Source organism: Microcaecilia unicolor, chromosome 9, assembly GCF_901765095.1.
Source record: "Microcaecilia unicolor chromosome 9, aMicUni1.1, whole genome shotgun sequence".
Classification (NCBI taxonomy): Eukaryota; Metazoa; Chordata; class Amphibia; order Gymnophiona; family Siphonopidae; genus Microcaecilia; species Microcaecilia unicolor.
The window spans coordinates 92,167,290-92,180,461 of NC_044039.1; the positions used below are offsets into that span (position 1 = coordinate 92,167,290).

General features: G+C 41.5%; 1 protein-coding gene across 2 annotated transcripts in view; it reads right to left on the reverse strand.

Annotated features, from left to right (window-relative positions):
- Positions 1–5,377: 5,377 nt before the first annotated feature.
- Positions 5,378–13,172, reverse strand: part of SOX5 (SRY-box transcription factor 5) — an 860,916-nt gene continuing 853,121 nt past the window's right edge. For both annotated transcript variants that reach the window (XM_030214565.1, XM_030214564.1), the window contains exon 16: positions 5,378–5,854. In XM_030214565.1, coding sequence (XP_030070425.1) covers positions 5,548–5,854 — 307 coding nt within the window. In that variant the 3' untranslated portion in view covers positions 5,378–5,547. The remainder of the gene's footprint in view (positions 5,855–13,172) is intronic.

The following is a 13,172-nucleotide window of genomic DNA, read 5'->3' on the forward strand; positions in this document are numbered from 1 at the left end:
AGTCAATCAAAAACATATGTGTTGAAAAGTTAGTATACAAATCCTAGCATATAAATGCTGTAATTCGATTAAACTGGTTAAAATAAAAAGTAGAAGTTTGAATACTATCAATTGGAGAAAAAGCTGTTGTAGAAGTCTGTACCAAAGAAAAAACGAAGGGCAGCTTACCAAACTCTCGCCCTCTTACAAAAGTGTTTTTAGTGAAACCACTGGAACACACCTTTCTGGGGAACTGTCTTCAATCTAGTGCCTTTGTGGTTAGTAGTTGTGTTTTTGTATATGAGTTGGTATTTTACCTAACTTCTAAGTTGTTTTTATGAATTACACCCTATTGCGTTGTTGAATTAAAGATTCTTTTGGAATCCTACATATTTTGGTTTTGTTATTTTCTTTGCTACTGTGATGCTGAAGTATATTCATTCTGTGGCACAGCATTGGACACCAAGCAGGGCTGCGTCTGCTGGTTATGGTTTATTAGAATTTACTCTACCACCTTGACTAACTGGCAGCTCTCAGCGGTTTACAATAAAAACAATACAAATTTAAGAAAAGGAAAGGAGCTACAATACTTGTGGTAAGCAAAGAAAGGATTAAGGAGTGGAAAATGTCATGACTGAAATAATGCTGAATAGCGCAGAGCTGGTGGAGTACAAAAAAAACCAGTTTTGCACATGTTTGAGATCTGAAGAGTAAATGATAATTGTGAGTCAAGAATAACTGCAAGATATCTGAAAGAATCTACTGGTTGGATATTGGACCTGAAAAATTGGAGCAAAATGGATGGATGAGGTAAGAAGGCCACCTGTAAACCAGCATGTTACAGTTTTCTCGCTATTAAGGACAAGTTTGTGGTTAGAAAGTTAGTCAGAAATAAGTTGAAGATGGTTTTGAAGTGGGCCCAGGGAAGAAATGAAAGGGTTTGTGGGGTAGAGGTGGATGATATCATCTGCATAAAAGTGGAATGAGATGCCCATGGATTATATCAGGGTTGCTAAGGGACTAAAAAAATACATTGAAGAGTAGAGGAGAGAGGATGTAACCTTGTGGAACACCACAAGGTAGTGATCGGGGGACGCCCTAGGGGGGAAGGGAAGTCCTTCTAAGCTGATACTGTAGTTCCCAGTGCTTAAACACATTTTTTTAAATAACCCTGAGTTTTGATACCCACATAAAAGTTGTGTATTGTTTTTAAGCATTGATTTGTTTTGGTGACACTTTTCTTATGTTTGGGGGAAGCCATTGGTTTCTTTGAATATCTTCACTCTGTTGCAAAGCATTCATACTATACTGCTTCGTACTTTGATGTGAGTGCAAGGTATTTGTACTGTGTGACAAGACAGACTCATTGACAATGGATGCCTGATGTTTATATTTATGAAACATAAAGTTGGGCATAATTTGTCATGCTCATGCAAAAGAAATACAACATAATTAAGGACCTAGGAAAACAGTTCACTGTCCAATTGACACTGGCATTTATTTGTGGCAAATTACAGTACTAAGTGTTTGATTGTTACAACTTCAATATTATTCATGTTCCAGAAGATGGAAACTAGATTCAGCCATTGAAACGATATTAATATTACATGAAAGTATACTAATACATAACAGGATTTGGGACAGCATAAGCTGCATTAACCTACCCCGGGTAGTTTGTGAGGCATAAGTAGAGATACAGTTTGAAGTCACCCAGGTCATTTCAAAATATTTCACAAGCCCTTGACTGTGCTGTTAAAAATCAGTAAATATAAAACTGGTTTCCTGACATATGCAATATCACAGTTTTCTCATTCAGGGTAAATTCTAAAACTTATATAACTCAATCCCACTAATGGGTTGATGTACTAACCTGCAAATAGGTTAATAGGCATGAACTGGTATTGTGCAAATTTGCTCTCAGGGCACCAGATCTTTAAAAATTGTTTAGACTGCTTTATGGGGGCATATTAATAATAAAGTCTATGTGAAATGTGAACTATTGGAGTGGGGAGCAATTCTATAAGTGGGAACCTCCTTTTAGGTGCCACATGGTAATAGCCTTTTCTATAATGGCATCTGAATGCCCAAATTCTCTTAAATACACTAGTGTTAGCTGGTATAGGTGTGTTCAACATTTAGAAGCCCACAGTTACAACAGACACACACCTGGCACAACTGTGAGCAGGCAAACATGACAAGGGCATACAGTGGGGGAAATAAGTATTTGATCCCTTGCTGATTTTGTAAGTTTGCCCACTGACAAAGACATGAGCAGCCCATAATTGAAGGGTAGGTTATTGGTAACAGTGAGAGATAGCACATCACAAATTAAATCCGGAAAATCACATTGTGGAAAGTATATGAATTTATTTGCATTCTGCAGAGGGAAATAAGTATTTGATCCCCCACCAACCAGTAAGAGATCTGGCCCCTACAGACCAGGTAGATGCTCCAAATCAACTCGTTACCTGCATGACAGACAGCTGTCGGCAATGGTCACCTGTATGAAAGACACCTGTCCACAGACTCAGTGAATCAGTCAGACTCTAACCTCTACAAAATGGCCAAGAGCAAGGAGCTGTCTAAGGATGTCAGGGACAAGATCATACACCTGCACAAGGCTGGAATGGGCTACAAAACCATCAGTAAGACGCTGGGCGAGAAGGAGACAACTGTTGGTGCCATAGTAAGAAAATGGAAGAAGTACAAAATGACTGTCAATCGACAAAGATCTGGGGCTCCACGCAAAATCTCACCTCGTGGGGTATCCTTGATCATGAGGAAGGTTAGAAATCAGCCTACAACTACAAGGGGGGAACTTGTCAATGATCTCAAGGCAGCTGGGACCACTGTCACCACGAAAACCATTGGTAACACATTACGACATAACGGATTGCAATCCTGCAGTGCCCGCAAGGTCCCCCTGCTCCGGAAGGCACATGTGACGGCCCGTCTGAAGTTTGCCAGTGAACACCTGGATGATGCCGAGAGTGATTGGGAGAAGGTGCTGTGGTCAGATGAGACAAAAATTGAGCTCTTTGGCATGAACTCAACTCGCCGTGTTTGGAGGAAGAGAAATGCTGCCTATGACCCAAAGAACACCGTTCCCACTGTCAAGCATGGAGGTGGAAATGTTATGTTTTGGGGGTGTTTCTCTGCTAAGGGCACAGGACTACTTCACCGCATCAATGGGAGAATGGATGGGGCCATGTACCGTACAATTCTGAGTGACAACCTCCTTCCCTCCGCCAGGGCCTTAAAAATGGGTCGTGGCTGGGTCTTCCAGCACGACAATGACCCAAAACATACAGCCAAGGCAACAAAGGAGTGGCTCAGGAAGAAGCACATTAGGGTCATGGAGTGGCCTAGCCAGTCACCAGACCTTAATCCCATTGAAAACTTATGGAGGGAGCTGAAGCTGCGAGTTGCCAAGCGACAGCCCAGAACTCTTAATGATTTAGAGATGATCTGCAAAGAGGAGTGGACCAAAATTCCTCCTGACATGTGTGCAAACCTCATCATCAACTACAGAAGACGTCTGACCGCTGTGCTTGCCAACAAGGGTTTTGCCACCAAGTATTAGGTCTTGTTTGCCAGAGGGATCAAATACTTATTTCCCTCTGCAGAATGCAAATAAATTCATATACTTTCCACAATGTGATTTTCCGGATTTAATTTGTGATGTGCTATCTCTCACTGTTACCAATAACCTACCCTTCAATTATGGGCTGCTCATGTCTTTGTCAGTGGGCAAACTTACAAAATCAGCAAGGGATCAAATACTTATTTCCCCCACTGTATGTAACTTACAGTAAGTTGCATGCATAAGTGGAATAGCACATAAATGCAAGGAGGGAGGGGGTGCTCACATGAGTGGAGGAGTGGCCTAGTGGTTAGCGTGGTGGACTTTGGTCCTGGGGAACTGGGTTCAATTCCCACTGCAGGCACAGGCAGCTCCTTGTGACTCTGGGCAAGTTACTTAACCCTCCATTGCCCCAGGTACAAATAAGTACCTGTATATAATATGCAAGCCGCATTGAACCTGCCATGAGTGGGAAAGCACGGGGTACAAATGTAACAAAATAAAAATAAATTATATGCTATTCCACTTACACACACCTTTACAGCAGAGCACTTGCTTTGTTGCCAGTGTTCTGTACATTTATGTACACAAGTAGTGTATTAAGTGCCCTGTTATAGAATTGCCCTTCATATCTCTAAAAAAACTTTACTATACCTCAGAAGTATAGTTGTTTCATAGAAAATTGCAACATTGCATGACTTTCTGTGTGTATGTACTGCAGCAAAATCACTTATGAGATGATTTGCATGATTATTCGATTTATTAGTAAGTTGGCATCATTTTTTTTGCAAATGCCTCACAAATGCAAATTTGTATGTGGAAAAACAACAAAACAGCATGTGAAAAGCTTAGCAAATTTACACATGCAATTTGCCATTTTTCCATGTGTAATAATCATGTTTGTAAAGTCATTTGCACCAAAGTACATCAGCGTCCTACAATGCTACTGGCACTTATTTTTCCACTTTTATTACTGATATTAGGTTTGTCTTATTTATTAAAAAAAAAAAAAAGGTTTTTGTATAGGTTCATCAATTAGAGGATGTGGATTTCATCCCCAAAACAGCTTTCGCTTGGAATGGTCCAACATATTTATTAGTACCATAATACACGCACACACAAATCTAAGGTCACAAAATATTCCTCTCTAGTTCTTTATGTCTCTCTTGCTTTCTCTCTTACACCTGAGAACTGCACCCACAGTTTCCATTAAAAAAATATTCAAATCTCAACAGCTGCTGGCATATCATGTTTTTAAGGGATTGTCTAACATTGTTCTCCAAGCTTGAGATACACCAGAAAAATAAACATATAAACTAATTCAACACTTCAGTACAAATTTGGCACTTAGCTAAAAGATTGTGTGTAGAATGCATTGAAGAAAAGTTCCCTGTGAAGGATAATTGTTAAGCGGGGATAAGGTAGAAAAGAATAATCTCTGCATATTTCCATCCTATAAAACGCAAAGATATAAGCAGAAACAAGTAATTGGGGAAGTTTGTCATTTTTTTTCTGTTGGGTGCATGACCAAAAGAAAAAGAAAATCATATTTCTCATGAAACTATAGCACAAAACAACAAAACACATTCACAAGCCACTTGTTGGCACTGTGTACCTGAGTGAGAATTTCTAGAACATTATAGAACAAACAGCCATAAAGTTTATTTAGAATATCCCCTCTCCTCCTCCCACCCCCACCCCATAAAAATTAAAGGATAAGACTTCAGTGCTTGGGCATAAAAGCAGCTGAATTACTGGCATTATTTTACCTATAGCTTATTTCATTCAGTTGTTGGTTTTGCAGTAGCTGTACTCATTCTTCTTAAGCCTATTGATGCTGGCTGAAGCCTATTAGTCAGCTGATGTCCCACTTAATTAAGACTAACAATTAAAGTAACAGTCATTGTATGAGAAAGTTAATGTGCTTGGCCATTGGTAGGGACCAGATGGGGCTAATTGTCATTAAAGGTCACAATATTTGACTTTTAGCAGTTGGATTGTCCTGCAATATGGTTTTCACTGTCACTGCCATAGTCCATATCAGGGTCATCTTCTTCCTCCTCGTAGTCATCATACATTTCACCATTGAGATCGTCAACCTGGATTTCCTCCTTAATGAGAGGATCCTCGTCTTTTATGCCATAAGTGCTTTCAGTGATGGGCATTCCAGGCTCTGGGCTGCTGGACACACTTGAGTGCTCAGATGGCAGATGGGGGGAAGGCACCCCAGCCATGGCAATGGCTCCTGGGAAAATAACACCTGCTGTAGTGATAGGGATCTGTGCTTGTTGCCTGGAAAGAAATTACAAATAAAATAAAAACAAAGCAATACTTTTTATTTTCAACTAATATGAGACTAGTTGCAATCTTTCACAATCCTCTTCTGATTTAATAACTTTGAATAACTTTGTGTCATCAGCAAATTTAATCACCTCACTTGTTATTCCCATTTCTAGATTATTTATAAATATGTTAATAAGCAGCGATCCCAGCACAGACCTCTGGGAAACCCCACAATTTATCCTTCTCCACTGAGAATACTGACCATTTAACCTTACTCTCTGATTTCTCACTTTTAAAGTTCTTAATCCACAATAGGATACTGCTTCTTATCCCATGACTTTCTGATTTCCTCAGGAGTCATTCATGAGGTACTTTGTCAAATGCCTTCTGAAAATCCAGATACATGATATAAACTGGCTCACCTTTATACATGTTTTTTCATCCCTTCTAAGAAATGTAGCAGGTTAATGAGAGAAGATTTCCCTTGGCTAAATCCATGTTTACTTTGTCCCATTAATCCATGCCCATGTAAAATGCCACTTAGTTCTGAGCTCTGGGATAGTTGTTCATCTTCGTATGCCGAACTGAAACCTACTTATCTATGGAAAATACTCATGCCTTTAAGTAGAAAAAGGTTCTCTGTCAAATATTTCACAAATGGCCATGATCCCATTCATTTTCCTTCAACCTCATATTGTGCTACATGTGCTATTTCCACCAACTCAGTGTCCAAATATCCTCCATCACTGTACAACTCAGTGTTTTCTCAGTCAATCACGTCCTCATTGATAGGTTTCCAGCTTCATAATATAATACTCTTTCTCAATTTATGAAAGGGTATCTCATGTCAAGCTACTACTGTAGAAGCCTTCTGTACCTGAGACCTCAATATCATCCTTATATCTCTCATAAAGGTGCTTTTTGAGCTACAGAAGGCACTAGCATTGAATATCTGTGGCTAATTTGTTCTGTGCTGGCTGCCAGACCTAATGCAGGTCCTGGCAAATATACAGTCAGGATCCACATAAAACATTCATGTGAGCCCCAGATAAATATTAGCTGGGACTCATAAGTATAAGCAGGTTCCCTAACACTCACTGTTTTCCCCTCCCTCTCTCCCTGGTCCTGATCCTTTCTCCTTCCCCCTAAAGGCAGTATGTCCAATTCCAGACCCCTCCCACTTCTACCCCTTAGGTCTTCCAGGGCTACCTTTTCTATTCCTGGTGGTCAAGGGGGTTCTACAGGCAGGAGCAAGGCCCACTCACTCCTGGCCATTGTGGCTCTGGCCTCAAAATGGTGCTTTAGTAGCAGTCTCACAGTACTCTATTTCATTGTCAAGGAATACCCTACACTCTGGCCACTGCTGCTTCTCAAGGCCAGAAGCATAAAATAATAGAAAGCAGCCATGGTCTTTAACTTCTCTGTGTGTAGCTACTGGCTCTGTCAGAACTGCCTCCTGCAAACAAGAAAGCAATATCATAGCAGTCATGCACATAGAGGTTGAGGTCCCGTGGCTGCTTCTTGTTGTTTTGTTGCTGCTGATCCTGGTAAGTAGCAGCAGCTGGGGTGCCAGGGTGAACAGGAGATGCTGAGGGTGAGCAGGAAAGGGAAGAGAAGAGGCACTAGATACTAAATCAAAGAAGATGCGCCAGATGGAAGGGGGAAAATGCTAGATGGAAGAAGGAAAAGAGTGAAGATGCTGCATTGAAGGGGGAGAAAAAAAGAGGGAAGATGCTGGATAAAAGAGAGAGAGTTTGAAATGCTAGATGAAAAGGGGGAGAGAGAGGTAAGATGGATGGAAGGGAAGAGAGTGGAGATGCTGGATAAAAGAGGGGAAAGGGAAGATGCTGGATAGAAGAGGGGAGAAACAGTGGGGAGATGCTACATGGAAGGGGGAAGAAGATAGAGTTAGTGGAAGATTGAGGAATAAAAGGAAGGGAAATGGGAAAGTCGGGGTGAGAGAAAGAGTTGGAAAGCTGTAGGTAGATGCATTAAAAGAGGGAAATTGAAGGCTGAATAATAAGAATGAATTAAATCTAGAATGGGAGGCAGAAAAATAAATGGAAAATGCTAAAAGGAAAAGATCAATGTTGAAGATGGACATAGTGGAGGAATTGAAGAAGAGTGGAGGAGAGAGAAAAATGACAAGTGGACAGGAAACCTTGGTAAGAGAGTTAAGAGAAGATAGAGGAAAGCTGAAACAAGAGATCGAGACCAACACAATTAGAAAAATGAAATGGACAGACAAACAAAGGTAGAAAAAAAAATCTATTTTAGAATAAAATACTGTGGTAGCCACTTTAGTCCACTCTAAAGTTGAATAAATAAAAATAAAACAAAAAATGGAATAAAAGATAATACCTTTTTATTGGACTAAGGGCCCCTGTTTACTAAGCAGTGCTAACCTTTTAGCACACGCAAATGCTAAAGACACCCATATGGGTGTCTCTAGCATTAGAATGCCTACAGCGCAGATTAGTAAGCAGGGCCCTCAGTTAATACATTTTTGACTAACTTTCAGAGGCCAAAAATCCTCCTTTCTTAGGTCAGGACAGTATAGCATTACAGCAATATACTGTCCTGACCTGAGGAAGGAGGTTTTAGTCTTTCAAAGGTAATCAAAAAATGTATTGTTAGGTCAATAAAAAGGTATTGCATTATTTTCCATTTTTTGTTTTATTCATTTATAATGTAATGATTGGACTATGTCAGTTTTTGAAATTTACACCTGCTTTCTTTATATTTTACACAGTACGGAGTGACATGCATCACTGTTTCTCTTTCTCTGGTGTGGCACTCTATGCAGAGTCTGGTTTCATGGGTATTTGGTTTAATTTTTATGTACATATTTCTCTTTTATATTTTGTAGTTAGTTATTCTATAGTTAATGAGGGATCTATTTGTGCTCTATGTGTATGAAAGGGGCCAGTTATTCCATTAGTATTGAAGAGGTAATTCTGTAAAGGTCACCAAAATGTAGGTGGCTAAATACCACATGCTAAAGAGTAGATTCTGTATATGGCACCTGAAAAATTGGTGCCGAAAATATTGCCGCCTAGGTGCAATCTGTAAACTGCTTCTAGATTTAGACACAGTTTATAGAATATACCTAGCGGGTTTATATAACACTCCTAGTGGCCATGCATGCACCTAACTCTAGGCGCATCCATTTACATCAAGTAAAATTTGGTGTAAATATTGGTGCCTAAGTTAGGCATGGAGCAGGTGTATTCTATAACCCTGCACGTAGATTTTCGGAACACCCATGGTCCGCTCATTCCATGTCCATGGCCAAGCCCCCTCTTTGGCAGCATACATTAGAATTTACATGCACCACTTTACAGAATATGCCTAGCAAGTTCTGTGCATAACAAGCAATAATTGCTTGTTAAGTGGCAATTATCATCACTGATTGGCTTGTTAAGTAATTAAATTGTGTGTGCATATCCAGAATACGACCGGATTTACGCACACAATTTCAGTCACGCTATATAGAATCTGGGATTAAGCGCATACTCTATAACAACAATTACGTGGATAATTGTCATTATAGAATACTAGCATAAACTTGCATTTAAGTACATAACTTTAGGTGCCTACACTTATTGCCATGTCAGTGACTGGTATAAATGTTCATGCCTAAGTGCTGCCAGTTATACATGTAACTGACAGTATTCTATAAGGGTCGTGTATAATTGCTGGAAATGCCCACGACCTGCCCGTGCTCCTTTTACATCCATGCTCTTTGCAGTTACATACTAGAACACTTAGGCACAAAGTATAGAATAGCCTAAGTGCACTTATGCATGTAACTACCACTTTTCCCACTTAGCAGCATATCTGCCATTTCAGCATGGAAAATTACACACCAAATCAACACCTAACATAAAAAATTAAGGGGTGAATGTCTATGTAGGACTGATCTGAATTAATCTGACTTTAGCTTTCCAATAGGTGTATCGATATTCTAGTTCCCGCTGCAATACTTAGGGTGCTGCCTTTTCTTAGGTGGGCACTTGTTGTGCGACTCCTAGAAGATGGTATGTTCTAATTTCTCTATAAGTCCTGAATGAGATTTGTTCAGTTTTGCATTACTACACAATATGCCTGGTACTGGATTTAGTTTTCTCAGTAGTACCTCAAAGGTGAACTACATTCAGATACACTAGGATTTTCCTGTCCCTGGAGGGCTGAGTGAGCCGGTACCTGATATTCAGCAGCACTTAACTGGTTAGTGTCACTGAAAATCACTGCTAATTGGCCATTTCCTAACTGGCCAGGTAAGGGAGGGCCAGGAGTGGAGTTAGGGCAGAGCAGCAACTTAGCCAGTTAGTGTCAATTTTCAGTCTGCTAATCAGCTAAGTAACCACATAAAGTTAGGACTGCAAAAGAGCATTCTTAACTTTATTTGGAAAGTTAACTGGGCACCAGTCTGAATATTGGCCTGTGCCCAATTAACTTCTGGGTCGGCTGCCATACCAATATATTCAATAACCAAGGGTTGCGCACGTCCTGGCATTGAATACCCGTGCTTAATGTAGTCCATGGCTGGAAGCAGCTTGCCAGCCACTTATTGCTGTGGGCTGAATATACAGTGGGGGAAATAAGTATTTGATCCCTTGCTGATTTTGTAAGTTTGCCCACTGACAAAGACATGAGCAGCCCATAATTGAAGGGTAGGTTATTGGTAACAGTGAGAGATAGCACATCACAAATTAAATCCGGAAAATCACATTGTGGAAAGTATATGAATTTATTTGCATTCTGCAGAGGGAAATAAGTATTTGATCCCCCACCAACCAGTAAGAGATCTGGCCCCTACAGACCAGGTAGATGCTCCAAATCAACTCGTTACCTGCATGACAGACAGCTGTCGGCAATGGTCACCTGTATGAAAGACACCTGTCCACAGACTCAGTGAATCAGTCAGACTCTAACCTCTACAAAATGGCCAAGAGCAAGGAGCTGTCTAAGGATGTCAGGGACAAGATCATACACCTGCACAAGGCTGGAATGGGCTACAAAACCATCAGTAAGACGCTGGGCGAGAAGGAGACAACTGTTGGTGCCATAGTAAGAAAATGGAAGAAGTACAAAATGACTGTCAATCGACAAAGATCTGGGGCTCCACGCAAAATCTCACCTCGTGGGGTATCCTTGATCATGAGGAAGGTTAGAAATCAGCCTACAACTACAAGGGGGGAACTTGTCAATGATCTCAAGGCAGCTGGGATCACTGTCACCACGAAAACCATTGGTAACACATTACGACATAACGGATTGCAATCCTGCAGTGCCCGCAAGGTCCCCCTGCTCCAGAAGGCACATGTGACGGCCCGTCTGAAGTTTGCCAGTGAACACCTGGATGATGCCGAGAGTGATTGGGAGAAGGTGCTGTGGTCAGATGAGACAAAAATTGAGCTCTTTGGCATGAACTCAACTCGCCGTGTTTGGAGGAAGAGAAATGCTGCCTATGACCCAAAGAACACCGTCCCCACTGTCAAGCATGGAGGTGGAAATGTTATGTTTTGGGGGTGTTTCTCTGCTAAGGGCACAGGACTACTTCACCGCATCAATGGGAGAATGGATGGGGCCATGTACCGTACAATTCTGAGTGACAACCTCCTTCCCTCCGCCAGGGCCTTAAAAATGGGTCGTGGCTGGGTCTTCCAGCACGACAATGACCCAAAACATACAGCCAAGGCAACAAAGGAGTGGCTCAGGAAGAAGCACATTAGGGTCATGGAGTGGCCTAGCCAGTCACCAGACCTTAATCCCATTGAAAACTTATGGAGGGAGCTGAAGCTGCGAGTTGCCAAGCGACAGCCCAGAACTCTTAATGATTTAGAGATGATCTGCAAGAGGAGTGGACCAAAATTCCTCCTGACATGTGTGCAAACCTCATCATCAACTACAGAAGACGTCTGACCGCTGTGCTTGCCAACAAGGGTTTTGCCACCAAGTATTAGGTCTTGTTTGCCAGAGGGATCAAATACTTATTTCCCTCTGCAGAATGCAAATAAATTCATATACTTTCCACAATGTGATTTTCCGGATTTAATTTGTGATGTGCTATCTCTCACTGTTACCAATAACCTACCCTTCAATTATGGGCTGCTCATGTCTTTGTCAGTGGGCAAACTTACAAAATCAGCAAGGGATCAAATACTTATTTCCCCCACTGTAGGTCCTTAAGCTTTTACCTGAGTCAGTGGAGGGTTGAGTGACTTGCTGAAGATCTCAAGGTGCCACAATGGACTTAGGACACAGGGTTCCCTGGTTCTCAGCCTGCTGTTCTAATCGTTAGGTATAGCTAATACAGTATATATTCCAAATATGTTTGGTAACTCAACACTAAAGTAAAGGCCAACATATCTGAAGCCTAGTGGCCAATTGGCAACCCTATAAAAAAAAAAACCTGAGAGGCAAATCATTTCCTAGTTGCCTCTAACCACAGAATTTCTGTTAAGTGCTCCACAACACCACATGACCAACAGGAAGAAGTTGGTCTGGGGGGGCTAGGGCTGACTGGGAGCCAAGTGTTAAAGTACCTACATATATTTCCAGAATACTGCAAATACTATTATTTCAAATATGTTGTATTATTTTGTTGTGCATTATTTTGACTTTTTACTACATAATTCCCTAGAGTGTATCCAGTGTGCATAATATTATCAATAACAGAGTTACTTAGGGGAGGCAGCTGGCACACAGTAAAGGAGTTCTTCCCTGCTGTGTTCAAAAGTGCTCCTACTGTCCCCTTTACTGCTGACATGGGTGTTGCCCCTCTACCTTAATGATTTTACCTTGCACTACACCTTATTCTTGCCTACCTTAGCCTCCTCAAACAGCTGAATCACTGACCACCTATGCTTCAAACTTGTATTTACTTCTAATTTTTACTGAAGGGAGCAGTGACTCACAGACGCTGCTTGTGGCCCTGGAGAAGTTCCCTATGGTGCATCCTGCCCTGCTGAAAACAGGAAGTTTTTTCAGAGGGAAAGTACTTGGGCAGCTGCAGGCAGCATATGTGAATTGCTGCCACTGTTGACAACATTTAGAAGTAAACACAATTTTGAAGGTACACGGCAGGGGCGTAGTCAGACATCGGTGGGAGGGGAGGCCAGAGCCCGAGGTGGGGGGCACTGTTTAGACGTCTTCCCCCGCCACCAACCCCCCCTCGCCACTTTGGAACCCCCCACCGCCGCATCAGGTACCTTGTTTGCTGTCCGTCTTCTTCAGTGCCGGTCGACTCCGGCACCTTCGTTGTGGGATCATCTGTTTCTGATGCCTTATGTACTGCATGGGGCTACATGAACGGTGCAGG